Source organism: Hibiscus syriacus, unplaced genomic scaffold (genome assembly GCF_006381635.1).
Source record: "Hibiscus syriacus cultivar Baekdansim isolate YM2019G1 unplaced genomic scaffold, ASM638163v2 tig00117012_pilon, whole genome shotgun sequence".
Lineage (NCBI taxonomy): Eukaryota > Viridiplantae > Streptophyta > Magnoliopsida > Malvales > Malvaceae > Hibiscus > Hibiscus syriacus.
In genome coordinates, this window is record NW_024063524.1 from 3,283,683 (window position 1) to 3,306,545 (window position 22,863).

Consider the following 22,863-nt stretch of genomic DNA (forward strand, 5'->3'; position numbering starts at 1 on the left):
GTTGCACATAAAATACAAACTAGAAAAAAAATCTTACTTGCTTTTCCCTGCCTCTTGTAATTCCTACTTAATTTGTTCAGTTAACATCCACAGTATTTTATTAACCTCAGTTTTTGTTATAAGGATTTGATTTTGATTGTTTTATTAATGTTGTGAATATTAACTAGTATTAGTTTCCAGATATGCGTATTCAATCATCTTGTTTTCTTTTGTACTGCAACTATTCTTCATTAATATTTGACTGAGGATGAAATTTTGATACATAACCAGGCTGCCAAGGAAGAATTGTATAATTTCAAAGTGGTTTAACTCAACCGGCAGAGGAGCCTACTGGCCTTGCTCCTGGAGATGACCTGCTTGCCAACCCTTCTGTTCAAGCAGATGTGAAGCTATCTTTGACTTCTGAGTCAGAGATCAGTAATAACAGAAGGAATATGGAGAAACGAGAATCAGGCTGAGGATCCGCCGATGCCAACTGAAAAGCCTACTGTTCTTGCTGGAGATGACCTCCTTGCCAACCATTCTGTTCAACCAGATGTGAAGCCATCTTTGACGTCCGAGTCCGAGATCAGTAATAACAGAAGGATTATGGAGAAACGAGAATCAGTCACTGAGGATCCGCCGATGCCAACCGAAAAGCCTACGGTTCTTGCTCCTGGAGATGACCTCCTTGCCAACCCTTCTGTTCAGCCAGATGTGAAGCTATCTTTGACATCAGAGTCCAAGATCCCTAATAACAAAAGTAAATTGGGGAAACAAAAATCAGGCACAAATGAGCCATTGATGCAGACTGAAAAACCTACTGTTATTTCTCCAGGAGATGACCTCCCTGCAAACCCTTCTGTTCAACCGGATGTGAAGGTACCTTCAATGTCCAAGTCCAAGATCCCTAAAAATAAAAGGAAGAGATGGGGAGACGAAAATCAGGCACTGAGGAGCCACTGTTGCCAACTAAAAAGCCTACTGTTGCTCCAGGAGATGACCTCCCAGCAAACCCTTCTGTTCAACCAGATGCGAAGCTATCTTCTCTGTCGAAATCCAAGGTCCCTAATAACAAAAGGAAGCGGGGGAACAAAAGTCGGGCACCAAAGAGCCGCCAATGCCTACCAAAAAGCCTACTGTTCTTGCTCCTGGAGATGACCTCCCTGCAAACCCTTTTGCTCAAGCAGACGCAGATGTATCTTCCTCAGCCAAGTCCAAGGTCCTAATTACAAAAGGAAGAGGGGGAAACGAAAATCAGGCACTGGCTGGTGGAGCCGGAAATCCTCAGGATAACTAAATCTTGTAAGTTGGAATATTGTATCCGTAATGTTCAAGAAAACTACTGGAAGATCATTGCTAGACTTTTCCAGCACTAGTTCATCTCAATGTACATGCTAATTGTCCATTCTCCTATCTTCTTTCATATTTCAAGGGCAGTCCATACATGGCCTTTCCATCCTGATCGGATTCAAAGTTTGACATTTCTGTATGGTGGATATCACTTTCTTTATGGGTGATCTACTCATCCCGAGTCTCGATCAATTTGTTGTTATGGCTTATGATTTGGAATTTTTCACATTTAGATTTGAAGAGTGAAGATCATTATATAACTGTACAATCTAGTAATCTACCAATGAAATCTTTCACAAGAAAGGGGAGAATTTTTTATAGTTGTAGTTGGGAAATAAGATGCAATGCAATTTGTTTTACAGTACACTTTTTCACGCATGCATATTATTGTTGTTTTACATATAAATGGTGGGTGGATCTGAGAGGACAGAACACAGAAAGTGGGAAAAAACGGGCACTTGGGATGGCCCATAGAGTTCAACTTGTCTCGATAGCAAGGGCATTCGGACTTGTTCCCGAAGGTACCTGAAGGAACACACTTACAGTCGTGGCTGCATATCCCACAATACTTCAAGCACCGATCTTTCACTCCTGCCTTCGCGCATCTCTCCCCACACTTTCTATCACAGAAACCTATTACCAAGAAAAAATAAAAATCCCGTTAGTCTCGTGAAAACAAATCAAGGATTCCCTATGTTAAACATATACTTATATTTAACACTCATAAAAGATGACAATGTTAATATCAAATGCGCTAATGATAGGAAAACAAAACTACTAAGAGGAGGTGGAGAACGAGATGGCGGAGGGGCAGGTGGTCCGGGTTTGGCAAATGAGAGTTGGACAAATGATGATGACAAGAACAGTTGGCCTGTGGTAGGACCGGTTGCTGATGGACTCTGAGGTTTTGCAGAGGTATTTATAGTTGTGATTCATGTGGAAAAAACCAAGTTGAGAATATAAAGAATATGTATCTAGAAATACTTTTTTTTATTTAAAAATGATAAAATTAACACTGTAAATTATATTAATGCGTGTTTTAAGAGTAATTAAACTTGGTTGACGGAAAATATCCATGAACCAACCTCGTATAGCTTTATTCTTGGATCTCTCCAAATAAGAATATTCAAAACTGGGTTAATCTAGGATGGGCTCATCCTTCTTAGAATTTTTAGAAAGTTGTTGAACCCGAAAATCTAGGTTAATTGAATACTAAGCCGGCTTGCAAGCAACGTGTCTTATAGAGTATTGGTGAATGACTTAAAAAGGGGAAGTTTTACGTGTAACAGTCTTAATATACGATTAAAGAAAGGTGTTATCGATTTTATTATTATTTTTTATATTTTCAGTAAAAAATTACCTAAAACATTATTATTTCTACCTAAAATATTAATGTTTTTTAACATTTTCGGTAAAGTTCCCAGTAATAATAAAATCGATAGAAAAAAATAATATTTTAGGTAGCGTTTTACCGGATATGTTAACAAAACTGGTAAAGAACCCAATAATAACAAAACCGGTAGAAATAATAATGTTTTATGTAATTTTTACCATAAATATTAAAAAAATAATAATAAAACCGATAATGCATTTCTTTAATCGTATATTAAAATTATTGTACGTGAGACTTCCCCCCTTAAAAAACCAATAAAATAAAATAAAACCCCATAGATTTCACATCATTTAGGATAATATACAATTTTACATCATTGAAGTGATTTCTACTTTTATATAGAACATAAATATTTAATTTTTATTAATAATAAATTTAAAACTAAATTATCGTAGGAGTCACTATTGTTTTCAATTTTGTTCAATTGTCATCATTGTGATTTTAGAGTTATCAATTTAATCATTGAGTCATTAATTATTATTTTTTGATGACGTGATACACCTAAATTAAAAGCATAAATTTAGGTCTTTCCTAAACGAAATTAATCCTTTGTGACTCTTTGAAATACAATGATCCAATTATAAATATACTCATAATACAGTGACCTATCATGTAAATTACTATTTTTTTCTTTCAACTTGTCTTGTTTACAAGTTGGGGTCCCGGGATGAGATATCTAGAAAGATTCCATTAGGAAAAAAAGAAGAAAAAAGACATGTTCAGCTTCACCTAGCTCGACTTAATAAATCCAGAAGCTTCCTTAAGTCAACCAAAGAGGCCTGCTGAAGCAAATGTCTCCTGCTTGGGGTGAAGAAATACAATAATAAATTATGCAAGCATCTGTAGACTGAGTAGCTGAACCATCGAACCAGCTGGTTCGGTCATTTTATTATTACTATTAAGAAATCTATTTTTAAGCCATGGAAAGCACCTTTATATATGTGTATCCTCAATCATATATCTTTGTTAGGTTATTGGCAGATCCCTTCACACTATTATCATTCTTTTTAGTGTCCAATTCCAGCCACTCCCATGCGTACGATATCTCTTGTATTTTATACGTATATTCAATAAAATTAATTTTTTTTAAATAATATCGACGTTATCCCCTTCATGTGACAAATCAAAATGTATGTTTTTAACAAACGAATCAAGTAACTTCAATGGTTAAATAGATGATTAGGGACGGACACAAGATATTATATTAACGGGAGCGAACATGAACTTATAAAATTTCAGGGGCGAACTTGAACTTATAAAATTATAGGGAGGCGAAAACATATTTTCAATAGAAATACATAGAAAAATTTAAAATATGATAGTTTTAAAATTTCAAGGGGGCCGACCGATCCCACCCACCCCGCCTAGTTCCATCTCTATGGATGATTACTACACCTAGAGGTCCCGAATTCGAGCACCGACTATAGGGTATTTGAACTTTCATTATCAAATGATTGTGAGTCTTACAACAGATGCTACCATTTGTAGTCGTCGTAAATTAATAAAAAAATGTGTGCTTTGAATAAACACATTATTTCTATTATTTCTCCATTGGACTTAAACTCTGAAACTAAATAATAGTATGTGATAATGAAATGTAATGTGGAAAGTTAAAATTTAAAATCTATCAAGAATAAATCAAAGATATTCAATTGCAGTAAAAGTTATTTAAATTTAAATTTAATGTTTTTTTAAATATTATTTTACTCTTATTTTTTATTTTAATGATTAAAAAGAATGTTATTAGTCGTGCGAAAAAATGTTAAACTTGGAGTGTCTGGAAGATGGTTCATTTGTAAACTGTTGAGGTGTAGGGCTTAGTGAAAAGTGATAATGAAATCACTCCACTACCAACCTGTTGTACAAATGAGGAATCACAGGAAGAAGGCACAGAACATTCTTAATTTTTTACAGTTCATCATCAATTCTTACTAAAATCATGCATTTTGAAACGACAACAAAGTAAGAGCATCTTAAAGAATAAGAACATGAAAGCAATGAAGAGGATGAATACGTTGAACAGTTTCTCATAATTGCAGACAAAATGAGAATGTTAGGCATAATAATTATCCGATAAATTTCGATTACAATTCCTGAAAAATAAAGCCCACAATTTAAACATCTTTTTAAGTATTATATTGGAATAACTTGTAACCGCCAAAAAACCATTAGCATTTGGAGCTGGTGCATAGATAGAAGCAACAAATACATAAATAATAGTTATAAACCAACAATCAAATAAATGGCCTATTCTCATTGCAAAACAAACAAAAGAATCATCCTCTTGAAAAAAATGCTAATTTTTCTACATTTTTAATTTTTTTTGTTACAATTTGGTGTATAAATTCGACATATCCCATTCAATAAAACCATGCTTCAGAGATTAAAAAAAAATCTACAAAGTTTACCTTTTTTTTAACTTTTACTTTTACACCTATTTTAAACTCAACATATACATACAGTTGCAGTAAATCATATATTGACAAAACAAAACGGTCAACTCAAAAGTCTCTTTTTATATACGTCGATATCTTGATGGAGATACCAAGATTAAATTCCAAGACCACTGTAAGAATAAATACCTTTGATCATGAGATGATTTCATCCGCATAGTGACTAGAGGCAAGCAAATTGACCTACAATAAGGCACAACAATCAGCCAAACCTGGCCTAATGAACTTTACAACAGTTACTGCAAAAGCAAAGTGATGCAAAACCTATACCTTGATGATCTCCTGCTTTGACGTGGGTCGCATAGAGGTCGACAAGACACTGAATTTAAAAGGCTGCTCCAAAAGAAAAAATGGTTAGATTTCATCAAAGACATTTTATATAACATCATGAACTGCTTCAACGTTTTATAACATTTTCTAACCTTATACCTTCATGACCTGTTTCATGCATGGGTGACATATATATATATACACACATATCGAAATTACATAAATGTTCCAGCTCACAAATTCAACTTCATTAGTACAGTCCCTTTGTATTTCAGACTTAATAATATTACATATGTACCAAACTTTCAGAGTACGACATTTGGCTCAAGCAAAATGTTTAAAAGACTGCAACTAGTCGGCTTGTAAAGCAGAGGAAATGGTTGACAAAAGCAATCCATCATATCTGCAGAAAAATGGAATGGAAAAAGACTTACCCTGAAAGGATCAGCCCTTAAAGACTGCACAAAGATAGAATTTCTGAATCCATACCCTACACTAACAAGAAATACCTCAAATATTCAGTTGCTAATATGCCAACGAAAGTTGTTAGGTGGTCGATCTTTAGAATTGTGGATGCTAATTAGTGGTTTAGGGTTCTACGCATGGGTATTTGACAATGTACCTCTGTCGAAACGATTTTTTTTCTTAAAGGTGAGAAAAGGGTGCGATTTTGAAAACCACATTAATTCTTAATTATCTCTTTTTAATTTAAAAACAAAATGTGATTACAAGACCTCTCGTTTCGAAAAATTTTGGATTTCCTTTACGATCGAAAAATATAGTTCGAAGAGTCGCCACCAATCTTTGATTAGGGTGTGATTGGGCACCCAAAAAATGTTGTCATTTTAAATAAAAATTAATTAAAACAACAAATTGTGGTCTGTGTTACCAAAAAAATGAATTCGGGAGTCGGTTACGTGTGGGGAATGATTAGCACCCCCACAACGCCCTAAATCGGTACTTAATCGATTAATTAACGTCTTTGCAATGAACTTTACAAATTCGAATTTAATTTAATTTTTGATCCCTTAAAACAAAGATATAAATTAAAAAAACATTCAAAAGCACTCAAATAAATTAAATTAAAATTATCGAGTCATTTTAGAAAGATAAAGAATGTTCGATTATTTACAAATATCGAGACCAGATCTTAAAAGCTATAACAACCTTTTCTCGATAAATTTAAATAAACGAACATTTCCTTTTCTTTCGTTCCTAAATTTTAGGTGACGAATCAATTTTTGGTTTCACTTTCGGGATACACTTTTAGTTTAAAATGGTCAAAATGACTCTCTAATCAGTTAAGACAAGTCACTCAAGACAATTTTAAATTAAAAGAGTATTACCCTTAATCCAATTATGTACTAACGTCAAGTTATGCAAATGAGGATATCATAGAAATTCATGCAACAAATGACGTCATACACTTCGTAAATAGATCACTCACATACTTCCACACATAAACTTATCACATACAAAACAAATATATATAATTAAAGATAGCCCTAACAATGGACCTAAATTAAAGAAACTTAGATTTAAGGAATTAATCTAAAAATAAAATAAAATAAAGTGATCTAAATCTAAAGGTTGAGCTTACGGTTAAAGCTCTAAGATTGAATTTAAGTTTAAAAAAAAGGACTAAACATAAACTAAAATTCTAATTAACCATAATTATTTTAAAAGAAAAGTTATCTAATCTAGGGATCAATTGTAAAATATAGGAACCTAAAAAACATATTCAAATATCCACAACTATATTTATTTAAAAAAAAACTAAAGAACTACAAACTAATCTAATTGATTAACATACCATAAAAATTTAGTTCTAAATAATATTCAATCAAATGAAACGATTAAGGGACTAAATAAGGAAGCATAAAAGCAAACATGGATTAGATTCAAATTATTCGCAAACTTAACTAAGGGCTAATTTAGGATAACACAAAAGTCGGATACATAATCAAAAACTAAGGCAATGATTAAAACAAAAAAAACACATATACATTAAGGACTTAAACATGAATAACCCGAAAAATTACAACTGAAACCAAAATCTGGAAAATAACAAAATTGAGACAAATGAAATAAATAATTAAAAAACAAATTCATAAATTAACGCTTCAGATGACTGTATTTAAAAGGATTTACCTTGAGGGACCAAAAGCTAATTTAACCAAAGACCTTAATATAAAACCTAAACTAAAATAAGCCTACTTAACTACATACAGAACATCCCCAACCTCACGTCACTCTTCACTTTCCCTTACCCACACTCATCGCTGCTATGAACCTTGATGGTTGCCTCCCAACACCACTATTCCAATCCTCTAATGATGGCCAATACCCCAACGGCCCAACCCCTTTGCTAGTTGAGACCCTCTCGCGCCCCTTCGTTCTTAAACAGAGAGTTACGAAACTCTCTCTACGCCGGCCACCGTACTCAACAGTTCCGGTAAAGACCCAAAACCTTCTCCTTCCTCTAATTTATTTTACTATTTTCTATTTTAATCTCAGATTGGTTTTGTGATTCTAACCCCTAACTCATATACATGGTTTCTTGAGCAATTCCCAACGCTCCGGTTTTAATCCAGGTGACTCAAATAGGTAATCTTCTAACCTTTATTTTCTTCCTAAATAAACACCACACATACAAATAGTTACTAAAAATAAACAAAATAAGATGAAATACCTCCTTGTTAATGCTTTCTGTTTTTTGGTGTTTTGCTTGAGAGAATGCTACTGCCTTTTTGTGAATGATTGATATCCTTGCGATTGTGAGAGTGGAATTAAGGGAAAAAAATTGTTTTCTTTTTATTGCTTTCAAAATGTTGAACCCGAAAGTTTTACAAATTTCCCCCTTTTGCTTTCGTTCTGTCTCTGTAATCTCCTTGCTCCTCTTTTCTTTTTTTCTTTTTTGTGATCTCTGTGTAAATTTTTTTGTGTTGATAGTGTCCCACCAGTGGTTCTTTTTTACAGTAGTTAAAATTGAAAAATAAAAATCCCCATTTACAATTTTTAATCAATCCCCCCGAAAAACTGGTTTCCACGTTTTTTTGCTCAATCTTCCAATAACTGTTCTCATTTGCAAGTGACATGGGCCCCAGACAAATCAAACATCTACAACCTCAATATAGACATCCCTAAGTAGCCTTCCCGTTTGAGTGCAGCATATTCGAAAACCAAGTTCATCGCAACTGCCACTAATTATATAATCTCTTCCATTCATGAAATATGAACGAGTATAATTATGAGAACTTCCGGTTGAAGTTATGTTGAAATTCTTATGGAGCCTTCCATCTACTGCCAAAAGTTGCTTAACCTGAATGAGACCATTAAGAAATTAATGATAAAATACTCAATACCACCGATGAACAAACTATTAGAGTATGCCCAAAGACCAATCATATGATGATTGTAATAATACATTTATTTACCGATTTTATTGAATAAAGACATTGCCACTATTATTTTCAGTTATATATTGTGTTTAAAATAAACTGAAATATAATAAATTCCATATAATAACATTTATTATTTATTATTATTATTATTTATTATTAAAAGATTCATAGTCAAATATTATTATGGGCTGGAATAATAATACGCTTAAGACTAACATGTTATTGATTGATGACAACGAGTTGTCATTGACATAGATATGTCAGAATTGATACATGATTATTGTTAGAGAACAATGTATTGGATTGACCCACCATGAGCATATGTCTTGTATTATTATGTAACGTTCATAACATTGCTCTTTGTGATGACTATATGTATGATCCTCAGACTTGAGATCATGTTATCCCAACATATATTGTTGTATATTTGATACAATTAAACATGCTCCATAACTGGTTGCACTATAAAGATTGTTATTGAATATATCTCGATATGTAGTGGGTGCGTTTGATTAAGATATGATTTGTCCTTCCTACATAATAGGAAATATATCACATGGCACTTGATTGAGTGAGACTAGAAATGCATGGCCATGCTCGAATAAGTTGATATGAGATATCACAAATTTTTCGTTAATTATAGTCTACTCTAGATATCAAGAAACAATAGATGAGTATACAGTGTGACTATTCCAAGAATTGTGCCTATTTTAGATATAAAGGACAAAATGATGTAATACATAAAAAAACTTAATCACGAAGATGATATGTCGAATAATAATTTCTTGTAACTTAGGTGACAGTGATATATTGCTAGATGTCACATTGTATGTAATATTAGAATTGTTCTAATAATTACTACTAATGTTACAAGAACCTACAGAGTCACACCCTAGGATTGAAATGAGCAAAATGTACAATTTGTTGTATTTTACTAAAATATATGGAGTTAATATGTATATTTTATACATATGATTTTAATCCCAAATATAATAAGTAAACATTAAAAGAATGTAATTTTGATTACAACTTTTTTAATAAATATTTAATTTGGAATAATTAAATAAGAGTTTAAATAAAGGTTAAAGATTATAATTCAGATTATAAATCTTTAATGGATATTTAATTTGAATTAATTAAATAATATTTTTTTGAGTAATTCAAAATAACTTAAAATCCCTAAGAGGTTAGGGTAACTGATATATTTAAAAGTGAGGTAAGGTCTATCAGCCACTTTTTCTACATCCGTTTTTCTCAAAATTGTTTTTGGGAAAAGTAAATTTTGCTCTCAATCAGGTGAACTAAGTAGAGGTCGAGACGTGTTTTCGTGGAGGCTTACGATTCAAATCGTTAGTGATCACCATTAGTCGATGTTGCCTTTGTTGTTTTTCAAGGAACCCATTGCAATTATTTGCATCATTTCCTCCTGATTTTGGTTTTTCGTACTTGGATCGCTGGTGAGACCGTCGAGTTTTATTTCTGCTATGCCATGGGATGCACTGACGGTACCAACAATGGTATCAGAGCCACTTGTACGATCCGAATTCGGGTTAAATTCTTGGTTGATGCAATATGTATGAGATACATGTTATTATTTTCGACGAATATGTATGATATTATTATTCGATTCAATAATCGAAACGATTAATATGTTAATTTGTTAATCTATTTTGTACAATATGTGTGTTACTACTGGATTTTACGAAATCTATATGTTAATTATTGATATGATGATTCATGGGTGTACGATAGAAGATCGTGTTTGGCAGTGGAACAATGGTTGTTCCGATGTAGAAAACCTTCGGGATTGAAAATCCCAAAAACACGATTCTGTTGATAAGTGTTATCAAATCGTGAGGGTTTTCTATAAAAACGAAAGTACTGTTTTTCAAAAACCCTAGACCCCGCAAGGGGCTTCACCTCTTGACCTTTCATGAGCTATATAGATTGTAGGTCCATATTAATATTTTTTTAACAAATGCACAACAACGTTTATATAAATGATATGTTTGTTTTGCACGGTGTTTGATATGCATGGTTATAGCCCTTGTTCAATTTACAATGGTTGAATTTGAAATACGGCCTGCAAGCCGTGCCTTGTATATCTCAGTTGTATTTCTCTTCCCATCTTACTCACGTATGTAAATCGAGTTTCTTTTAAAATTGTAATCTATGAAGATTCACTAGGAGCAGAATAACGAACTGAAACAAAGGCGGCGAGAAGATACCTAGAGAACCGTCTTAGGATTTAGGGTTTTGGTTCTCCCATGGCTTGGGATGGGGGATGGCTAACTTAGTTATGTTTTTGGGCTACAACCATTGCATCTTATTTATTGCTTATATCTGTTATGTGGGTAATGCAACGAATACTAAAATAAGAATGAAATAGGATGAGATCAATAAGGGCCTAATATTAAAATGAAAAATGATGAGATTTTTACGCAAATCCCTTTTTATAATCTGAGTTAACTTAACCATCCAATGTTTACCCTCGTTAAGGTTTCGATCAATATTGTGTGGGCTTTGCCAAAGCATTGGCACATAAATATATCTTGGTTAAACACGAAGAATAAGCAAGTGATATCATCGGTTGAATTGGTAATACTTAGCTAGGTTATTCTAATAGGATTAGAAACTTAGAGGTTAAGTATTTGGATAAGTCATGAGATGAATTGAACAAGAGTTGTTCACCAAAAGGAGGAGTTATATGAGATGTAACTAGTAAAGTGTTACTTACCTAAATAATCATTATCCTAAAGAAAAGCCAAAGCTAATTTAGGAAATGAGTATTATGGATCATCACCCACTAGAAAAATTTTCGTTGAATTTTTAAGAAATTAAAACAGAGAGGGTTTTTAATTTTGAATAAAATAGTGGGAGTAATTTGTAAATAAAAACCTATTTATAAATTTAATTCGGTAAATTTACTTACTTTAATATTTCCGTTGTTCTAGATTTAATGGCAAACAACACTGCGATCACTCCTTGAGAAGGAGAAGCTTAATGGCATACATTTCCTTGACTGGTTTCGTAATTTGAGAATAGTTCTCAAACAGGAAAGAAAGGAATATGTCATTGAAGAATCTATTCCTGATGAACTGGAAACTAATGCTTCAAGAGCTGACAAAGAGAAATTCAAGAAACATATGGATGATACGTTAGACGTTGGATGTCTAATGCTTGCCACCATGACTCCTGAGCTTCAGAAGCAACATGAGGACATGGTTGCATATGAGATGATTCAAAATCTCAAAGAAATATATGAAGGGCAAGCACGTCAAGAGAGATATGAGACCTCTAAAGTTATATTTCAATGTAAAATGGCAGAGGGATCTCCTGTAGGAGCTCATGTCATCAAGATGATGGCCTATATCCAAACGTTGGAAAAGTTGGGATTTCCTCTCAAAGATGAATTGGCTACCGATGTTATCCTGCAATCATTGCCAGATAGCTTTAGCCAATTTGTACTTAATTTCAACATGAATGAAATTAACAAGACTTTGCCACAGTTACTTGGCATGTTTAAACTGCTAAAAGAAAAGGTTGGACCTAAGCCATTCTGATGGTCCACAAGGAAAAAAAGGAAAGAAAGAAAAAGGTAGCGGCAAAGTCTAAGGGCAATGGTAAGGCCAACCGAAAGGAAAAATGCATTGAAACCCAAATGGTGTGTAGCAAGGAAGAAAAATGTTTCCATTGCGATAAAACCAGACACTGGAAGAGAAAATGTCATGTTTACCATGAAGATGTCAAGAATGTAAAAGCAAAACATAATGTTTTCTTTAAGTATTTATGTTATTGATGTTATTTGTCAACATTACTTCTTGCTTATTAGATACCAGTTGTGGTTCTCATATTTGTACTTTTGTATAGAGACTGCAAAAGAGAATGAATCTGGCTAAAGGAGACGTAGGCCTACAAATTGGAAATAGAGCAAGAGTTGTTGCATTAGCTATAGGGACATATGTTTTATCTTTGCCTAGTGGACTTGATTTAAATTTAGAGGAATGTTATTTTGTGCCTAGTTTAACTAAGAACATTATTTCTATTTATTGTTTGGACAAGATTGGTTTTGAGATTATTATTAAGCATAATTGTTGTTCTTTTTATCTCGATAATGTTTTTATGGTTCGACATAATTGGTTAATGGTATCTATATTTTGGATCAAGAAAACACCATTTATAACATAAATACTAAAAGATAAAAAACAAATGACTCGAATCAAACTTATCTTTGGCATTGTCATTTAGGCCATATAAGTGATAAATGCATATCATAACTCCATAAAGAGGATTCTTAGATTCATTTGTTTTCGAACAATATGATGTATGTGAATCTTGCTTGATGAGAAAAATGACTAAAGCTCCTTTTAATAGTAAAGGTGAGCGAGCAAATGATTTGTTGGGGTTAATACATAGTGATGTATGTGGACCGATATGGGTGTTCATTTTTCGATTTTAACCGAATTAACCGATCGAATCGAATTAATTCGATTAATTCAGCCAGCCACCAAATTAGTTCGGTCGGGGAACGATTAATAAATTTTTTAGAATTCAGTTAACGGTTAATTCGGTTCGAAATCGGTTAATTAACTGAATTAACCGAAATTAAATTTTAAATATATTATATATAACATATGGGCTCAGCCCAAACCATTTAAAACCCAATTAATAATTTAAGATCCAATAACTTTTAAATCTAAATCAATATTAATTAATTAAAAAAACCATATAAAATTTTTATTTTATAATATATATATTTAAATTAATTGTAACTTGTTTTTTTGAATTAAAAAATATTCAATTTTTATATAAATTAAAAAATTTTATAAAATTCCGGTTAATTCAAAAATTAACCAAATTAATCAAAATTTATTCGGTTCGGTTAATATTTTCAAAAAAAAGTTCGGTTCGGTTAATGGTTAAAGAAAAAAATTCAATTAATTCGGTTAATGATAATTTGGTTCGGTCGGCCATAATTTTAACCGAATGAACACTTCTATAGGCCGATGAATACACAAGCCAGATGTGGATTCCATTACTTCATTACTTTCACCGATGACTTCAGTCGGTATAGGTATATTTATCTTATGCACCATAAATATGAAGCCCTTGAAAAGTTTAAGGAATTTAAAAATGAAGTACAAAATCAATAGGCAAATATGGACTGGGAAACGTCCTAGTATGCCTTTTATGAAAATTTAGGGTTGTGAAACTTATGTAAAACCTCAGATGTCTACAAAGCTCGAACCTAAATCTCATAAGTGTATATTTGTTGGATATCCTAAAAAAACTAAGGGATACTATTTCTTCAACCCAAACGAGAACAAAGTGACTTATGTAAAACATCAGATGTCTACAAAGCTCGAACCTAAATCTCATAAGTGTATATTTGTTGGATATCCTAAAAAAACTAAGGGATACTATTTCTTCAACCCAAACGAGAACAAAGTGTTTGTTTCTCGAACGAGAGTTTTTCTCGAAAGAGAATTCCTATCAAAGAATGGGAAGGGTAGAAATATTGAACTTGGAGAAGTTCAAGAACAACATATCAGAGAACCTGAAGTTGAACATGTTTCACAAGTTGTTGAGGAACATTCAACAGATTTAGAAACACAACCACTGCGCATATCCACAAGAGAACGTCATTCACCTGAGAGATTTGGATTTCTCGTTACCATACATGGAGATGTTCTTCTTATGGATCAATATGAGCCTATAACGTATCAAGAGGCAGTGTCTAGCCCAAACTCTGAGAAATGGCTTGAAGCCATGAGATCTTAGATGGATTCCATGTCAGCAAACCAAGTATGGACTTTGGTTGAACCACCTAAAGGAGTCAAACCTATAGGGTGTAAATGGGTTTTCAAGAAGAAAACCGACATGGATGGTAATGTACAAACATACAGGGGGCGATTAGTCGCTAATGGTTTTCGACAAGTTCATGGTGTAGACTATGATGAAACATTCTCCCCTGTAGCTATGTTTAAGTCCATCTGAATCTTGCTTGCAATAGCTATATTCCATGATTATGAAATCTGGAAAATGGATGTCAAAACCACTTTCCTTAATGGAAAACTTGAAGAGTATGTGTATATGATACAACCAGAAGGTTTTGTCGCTCCGGAAAATACTAGAAAGGTTTGTAAGCTACAGAGGTCTATTTATGGACTAAAGCAAGCTTCTCGAAGCTGGAATCTTCGTTTCAATGATGCAATCAAAGAATTTGGTTTTATCATAAATGAAGATGAGCCTTGTGTTTACAAGAATGCTAGTGAGAGCATTTTTCTTTCATAATATTATATGTAGACGACATACTCATCATAGGAAATGATATACCTACTTTACAGTCTATTAAGACTTGGTTAGGTAGTTTTTTTTCTATAAAAGATTTGGGTGAGGCAGTGTATATCTTATGAGTTAAGATCTATAGAGATAGATCAAGAAGACTTCTAGGTCTGAGTCAAAGTACATATAATGATAAAGTGATGAAAAGGTTCAGTATAGAAGAATCCAAAAAAGGAATTTTGCCTATGAGACATGGCATTTCTCTCTCGATGGAAATGTGTCCTTCAAATCCACAAGAAAGATAACAGATGAATAAGATTCCTGTTGAGTTAATCGATCGACGAAATAGCCAAGAGAGGGTGAATTAGCAATAAAAATTTTGGTGGAAGCTTTTGCAGAAAATTGAAAATAATTGCACAGCTATTTAGAGTGGTTTGACATTCTCAACCAAAGTCTACGTCCACCACCTTAGCTATCCACACTAAGGATTTTCCAACAAATTTACTAATTTGTTCTTTCTTTTGAGGACAAAGAGTATCCTTACAACTCCCTCAAGAATTATACCCCAAATTCTTGAGAACATACTCTCTCAAAGAGAAATACACAAATTTGCAAACTTACAGAAAAACCTCACAAGGTAAGATGTTTGCACAATTCTAGAACAAAGAAAGAACACTAAAAAATTAATACAATTGATCACAATAAGTGTTCTTGAAAGCAAAATGATTATTGAATGAAAATTTTGGCTTGAAATGCTCAAACTTAAGGTTTGATGCTTTCTCTTTGATTATCTAGTTTCTCTTCTTAATTGTTGTTTATCAGTGGCTCCTAAGCTTGTTTAAATACACCTTGAATCACTTCTGAATATGTGTAAAATTCAAATATTTCGATCGTTATAAGACCTAGTGCATCGATACACTAATTACATTCGATGTTTCAAAAGAGCTAGGAGTGTATCGATGCATGGTCTGTGCATCGGTACACAAAATGCATTCGATGTTTCAATAAAATCAAGAGTGCATCGATGTATAGTTGTGCATCGGTACACAAAATGCATTCGAAATAGGGTGTACATCGATACATCTAGTAGTGCATCGATACATCCCTTTATAAAATTGATTTTTGGCTCGATTTTGGTTCGAAATACTTTGTAAATATTGTTTCAAAATTATTTTAAGTTTAAAACATACTTTTACACTTTAGTAAGGTTTGAAATTGACCTTTGATAAACTTGGAGTAATATTTGTGATATTCAAATAATTTAATCGAATATACTTTAAAAACGATTATAAAATCTTAAAATTCAATAACACTTAATTTGTTATATCGAAACATCAAAATGTTTTCAACAATCTCCCCCTTTTTGATATAACAAAACATTTGAGTGATTTTAAGATTTTATTTGAAAATTATTTTTGAAATCAATTTTGAAAATTACTCCCCCTTACTATATTCTCCCCCTTTTTGTGAAATCAAAAAGACTCTATAAAATAATTTAAACAAGGTTTTTGAAAAATTAGCCAATTGGTATTTATAAATATAGCTTAAGCTGCTAAGAACACAATTAAGAGAAAGGTTAGCCATTAGTTTCACAAATCAATATTCATAATGTGCAATGGTGAATTGGTCATATTTATCTAAAATGTAAAATTATGCAAAAATGAATAAAATAATATAAATTAATCAAACCAAAACCAATATATATATATATATATATTATATATATATATATATATATATAAAATCATCAAGTTCAAAATATCAAATTAAAACATCCATATCATCAAAAACATAACAATCCAAAAACATCCAAAATGTTAAAACAATAGGTCCTAAGTTCAATCCAAGAAAACTAAAGCAAGAAAGGTCTAATCGTCCATCGGAGGAGCAGGAAGTGATAAATGTGCCCATATATTGGCCACGTCATGTGTGAGCGCATCGACCCTATCGTTCATAGCATCGAAACGATGATTCATCGCTTCGTTGTTTGCAGTGAGATGCGACTCGATGGATGTGAACCTCATGTCAAGATTCTCCATAAACGATCAGAAATATGGAGGCATCTAACTTTCTTGATGTGTCGGCTCATCTTCTGGTATGTGATCATCAATATCTTAAAATAGTTCTTGAAGTACTGGATCATCGTCTGCTGCCGGTGCCGGAGGAGCTTGTGAAGAGCTAGCTCCCGGTGTTTTCTCAATAGATCGAACCCATTGACCCTTGTCCTTTTTCCATCCCGATTTCTTTAAAGATGTGAGATTTATTTGGTTCTGGAGAGGGATGAGAATATCAAGGGAAACCTTAAGCCCGAGTTTGATAAATAAATTACTAAAGAGACAACCGTAAATTAAAGTTTCGACATGTTTGGATGGGACAACGTTTACGGTATCTACTAATTCACTGAAAATGATCTGTGGCAAATTTATTTTCTTGTTATGTTGGATATAATGTATCCACCATAAATCTATGACTCTAAGAGAGGAGTACGTACCTCCGGATGGTCTAAACCACCAATATATCATCAAGTAAAGGAAACGCTCGTGATGAGTTCTTAAGGTACTTACACTATCCTTAGCCTTATAGGGTGTAGCCACAATATCTTTTTCATTATTTAAACCTATGTTATCTAGTCCAAAATTAGTAGTGATTGTGTCGGAGTCAATATAAACAAATTGACCTAGAAGATAGGATCAAATTCCTATTATTTCCGTACGAGCTTCGTTTTGGACACAAACTGCATTAGAGTAGAAAATGTGGACTAGATGATAAACAATAGGTTTGAGGTAAAAGATTTTATCAAATTTCCAAGATGTAAGGGTAGGAAGATATTGAAAATTTATATCAACCATAGCTTGAATCGAGGGGATACGCTCTTCCCAGATTTTGTATGACTCAAAACAATTATGATACCTATGGTATAGATCTTGTCTACGACCAGGCTCATTGAAATAGGAGTTTAAAACAGTCATATTCGGGTCGTTTGGATTTGGATTTTTGGATTTTGAGGTGGAGGTGGAATAGGTCGGTTTTGACTCGAACGACTAGATGACGTCCTAGGGCGTTTAGAATGAGACATGATTCAAGAAATCGAAATAGGATAAATACCTGCAATTTTAAAACATATATATGCAACGATATCAATCTCAAAACTCAAATGAGTCCTCAATATTTCAAGGTTCTCTAAAATAAATCCTAATGGGCAATGTTTGAAAATTATGTTTGAAAACAATGTTTGAAAATCAATATAGAGTTTTCAAAACAACATAATTAAATCAAAAGAAACAATTTTAAAATCAATTTTTTTTTTGAAAAATTGTGAATTTTTGATGAAATTAGTTGTAGATTATAGTTCTAAACTACAATCTAACAAATGCTCGATATCTAATTCATCCTAGAACTAATTAAACTAGCCCTAAGTTCAATAAAACATGGGTTTTAGAAAATTACCTTGAAAAATTTCGGATTGAATGGAATGTAGTGATGTTTTCACGTTTTTTAATGATCGTAGCAGTATTGGGTTATGAAAAGCAAGTTGATTCCGACTTAAAATCGATGATTTTAAGCAATGGGAAGATTTGGAGAGAAGAGAGGCTTACGGCGGTAATGAGAGAGTTTTTAGGTTTTAGGCAAAAATAGGATTTTTAGGGATTTAAAGCCTAAAACCCGACGAGTGTATCGATGCACAACATAGTGTATCGATGCACATTCAAGGCATGCATCAGTGCACCTTCATAGTGTATCGATGCATATTCAAGGGATGCATTGGTACACTTTCATAGTGTATCGATGCATAGTGCACAAAAATGTTAAAATCTGTTTTAAAACACTCAAAATGCTAAATTAATTAGCTCTAATGGTATTGGCAACTCAAAGATCGAAAATTAACAATGTTCAATCAAATAAAACTATCCTTAAATTTTATTTGAACATACAATTAATTTTCACTAAAGATCATAAACTCCCCCTAACTATTAACAAAGAATGCAATCAAAAATATTATTTTTATAAGAATTTTTCAATTTTAATTTAAAAGTGTTAAAATTATTTTAAACACTAAGTCAAGGTAGGTTGGTCAAACCTAATTCTCTCCTAAGTGTCCAAAATATTTCTTTATCTAAAGGTTTGGTAAAAATATCTGCTAATTGATGCAAAGTATTAACATATTCTAGAACTATATCTCCTTTAGTGACATGATCTCTAATGAAATGATGTCTAATTTCATTATGCTTAGTTGTATAGTGTTGGATGGGATTTTTAGTGAGACAAATATCACTAGTATTGTTACACTTGATAGGTATGGTACTAACCTCAATTCCATAATCTAAAAGTTGTTGTTTAATCCATAAAACTTGTGCACAACAGCTACCAGCTGAAATGTATTCCGCTTTAGTGGTAGATAATGCAACACAATTTTGTTTCTTTGAAACCCATGAAATCAACATATTTCCTAGGAATTGGCAAGAACCGGAGGTGCTTTTCCTATCTATTTAGCATCCTCCATAATCCGCATCAGAGAAGGCATGCAAGCTAAAGCTAGAGTCTCTAGGATACCAAAGTCCTAAACTAGGAGTGTCCTTAAGGTATCTAAAGATTCTCTTAACGGCTAGTAGATGTGATTCCTTAGGGCATGATTGAAATCTAGCACATAAGCAAACACTAAACATAATGTCTGATCTACTTGCGGTTAGATAAAGCAAAGACCCAATCATTGACCTATATAATTTAACAATCACACATTTACCTCCTTCATCTTTGTCAAGCTTTGTAGATAAGCTCATTGGAGTGTCATGGGGTTTTCCATTTTCCAATCCAAACTTTATGAGCATTTCCTTGATGTATTTGCTTATTGATGAAGATGTTATCTTTTCTTTGCTTGATTTAGAGTCCCAAGAAAAATGAGAGCTCCCCCATGCTCATCTCAAATTCACTCTGCATTAGCTTAGAAAATTATTGGCAAAGAACATCATTAGTAGAACCAAATATTATATCATCAACATAAATTTGAACTACCAATAAATCTTTACCTTTATGCTTTAAAAACAATTTTGTGTCAACCTTCCCTTTTGGAAAACCTTTTTCAATTAAAAAATTGACAATCTTTCATACCAAGCTCTAGGAGCTTTTTTAAACCATAAGCGCTTTTGTCAATTTAAAAATATGATCTAGAAATTTTGAATCTTCAAAACCAGGAGGTTATTCCACATACACTTCTTCTTTTAAAACCATTTAAAAATGCAATTTTAACATCCATTTGATATAATTTAATTTCATTGAAACATGCAAATGCTAATAACATTCTTATTGCTTCCATCCTAGCTGCGGGAGCATATGTTTCATCATAATCTATGCCCTCTTCTTGAGTATAGCCTTAAGCAACAAGTCTAGCCTTGTTCCTCACGATATTACCACTTTCATCAACCTTATTCCTAAATACTCATCTAGTACCTACAATAGATTTATTACTAAGCCTTTTAACTAATGTCCATACTCTACTTCTCTCAAATTGATTCAATTCTTCTTGCATAGCCATAATCCAATTTTCATCATCTAATGCTTCTTTGATATTCTTAGGCTCAATGCATGAAATAAATTCAACATAATTACATATATTTCTAAGAGAATATCGAGTTGTTACCCCTTTGGATGGATCACCTATTATCTCACTATCCTTGACATAGTTGTATTCTTGAGTAAGAGACTTCTCTTTCTTCAATGGTTGGGCTCTCGAGAATATCGTGAGTTTCCTCATCTTTCGTTTCTTCTTTTGATGATGGTTCTCCAACGTCATGTCTAACGTCATTTGCTTTTAAAACACCTATGTCATCATCAACACAAGAATCATTCCTCGGAAGGGGATTATCATCTAAAACAACATGTATAGACTCTTCTACAACTAAATTTCTTTTATTAAATACTCGATAAGATTTAGAATTTAAGGAATAACCCAAAAAAATTCCTTCATCACTTTTAGCATCGAATTTGCCAAGATTTTCTTTATCGTTGTTTAAAACAAAACATTTACATCCAAAATGATGAAAATAACTAATGTTAGGCTTTTATTTTTAAAAAGTTTATGGAGTTTTCTTTAAAATTGGCCTAATCATTACTCGGTTTGTAACATAACAAGCGGTATTTGTGGCTTCCGCCCAAAAATATTTTGGCAAATTGTTTTCACAAAGCATGGTTCTAACAATTTCTTCTAAAGTTCGATTTTTCCTCTCAACAACTCCATTTTTTTGAGGGGTTCTTGGTGCTAAAAAAATATGGCTAATACCATTAGAATTACAAAAATCAGTAAATCCAAGATTTTCAAATTCAGTGCCATGATCACTCCTAACACTAGTTATGAGTAACCTTTTTCGTTTTGGATTACTTTTGAAAACGTGATGAATTTTTCTAATGCTTCATCTTTAGTACTTAAAAATCGAACCCAAGTATATCTAGAATAGTCATCTACCAATACAAAACAATATTGTTTTCCACCTAAGCTAACAGTCCTAATTGGCCCAAAAAGATCCATTTTAATCAATTGTAATACTCTACTAGTCGATACATCATTAATGGATTTAAAGGAGGCTCTTCTATGTTTTCCTTTAGCACATGCATCACATATTTTATCATTATCAAATTTTAGCTTTAACAATATTCTTACTAAATCTCCTTGAATTAGTCTTTGTAAAACACTCATGCTAGTATGTCATAGTCTCCTATGCCATAACCAACTATCATGTTCATCCTTAGCAACTAGGCATAAATTTATAGAATCTAAATTCACCATGTATATATTTCCTATTCTATGACCAAAAAGCATAATCCGATTAGATACAATGTCAATTACTTCCTTTAGCACATGCATCACAGATTTTATCATTATCAAATTTTAGCTTTGGCAATCTTCTTACTAAATCTCCTTGAATTAGTCTTTATAAAACACTCATGCTAGTATGTTATAGTCTCCTATGTCATAACCAACTATCATGTTCATCCTTAGAAACTAGGCATAAATTAGTCATATTTATAGAATCTAAATGCACTATGTATATATTTCCTATTCTATGACCAACAAGCATAATCCGATTAGATGCAATGTCAATTACTTTACAACCATTAGTTTCAAATAAGACATTGTATCCTTTATTAAATAATTGACTAATACTCAATAGATTATGCTTTAACCCATTCACATATAAAACATTTTTAATTTGTATGGAAGAGGTATTACCTATAGTACCCATACCTTCAATATGACCTTTTAAATTATCACCAAAAGTCACATTTCCTCCATTTTTGTTGCTAAGCTCTATGAACCGGCTCTTGTCTCCGGTCATATGTCTTGAGCATCTACTATCAAGGTACCATGAGTTTGAACTTGTTTCTCGTGCCTTGTAGCAATGCTCTTTTCCCTACAAACATAGATTAATTTTTTATTTTTGGTACCCAAATTATTTTGAGTCTATATTCATTAGTCTCCAAAATTCTAGTCCCTTTGGGTATCTATTTGTATAGGATATCCTTATCTTTAGTAGTAATGAGTTCTTTAGGAAACCATATACTTCTAACGATTTTTCCATTAGAGGTTCTTCGGGGACCTCTATGGTTGTAGTTTTTAAAGCTTTTTCTAACAAAGTTGGATTTTGAACTTTCTCCATTTTCAAAACGTTTTGTTCCAACTTTATCAAAAGAAGCTTTAAGATCATCAATTTTCTTTTGAGGGTCATCATTTACT

At 32.6% G+C, this 22,863-nt stretch overlaps 1 protein-coding gene across 1 annotated transcript; it reads left to right on the forward strand.

The window, feature by feature from the left end:
* Positions 1–331: 331 nt before the first annotated feature.
* LOC120195380 (zonadhesin-like) lies at positions 332–1,351 on the forward strand. Its single transcript, XM_039197423.1, has 2 exons — positions 332–955; positions 989–1,351. Exons 1-2 carry the CDS (start codon positions 469–471, stop codon positions 1,138–1,140), a joined length of 639 nt encoding a protein of 212 aa, XP_039053354.1. The 5' UTR covers positions 332–468; the 3' UTR covers positions 1,141–1,351.
* Positions 1,352–22,863: the final 21,512 nt, after the last annotated feature.

Excerpts from the sequence above, each read along its gene's own strand:
- LOC120195380 (XM_039197423.1), top strand. The coding sequence starts at position 469 with ATGCCAACTGAAAAGCCTACTGTTCTTGCTGGAGATGACCTCCTTGCC. Across the intron at positions 956-988 it reads GAGCCACTGTTGCCAACTAA|AGCAAACCCTTCTGTTCAAC; the intron begins AAAGCCTACTGT and ends AGATGACCTCCC.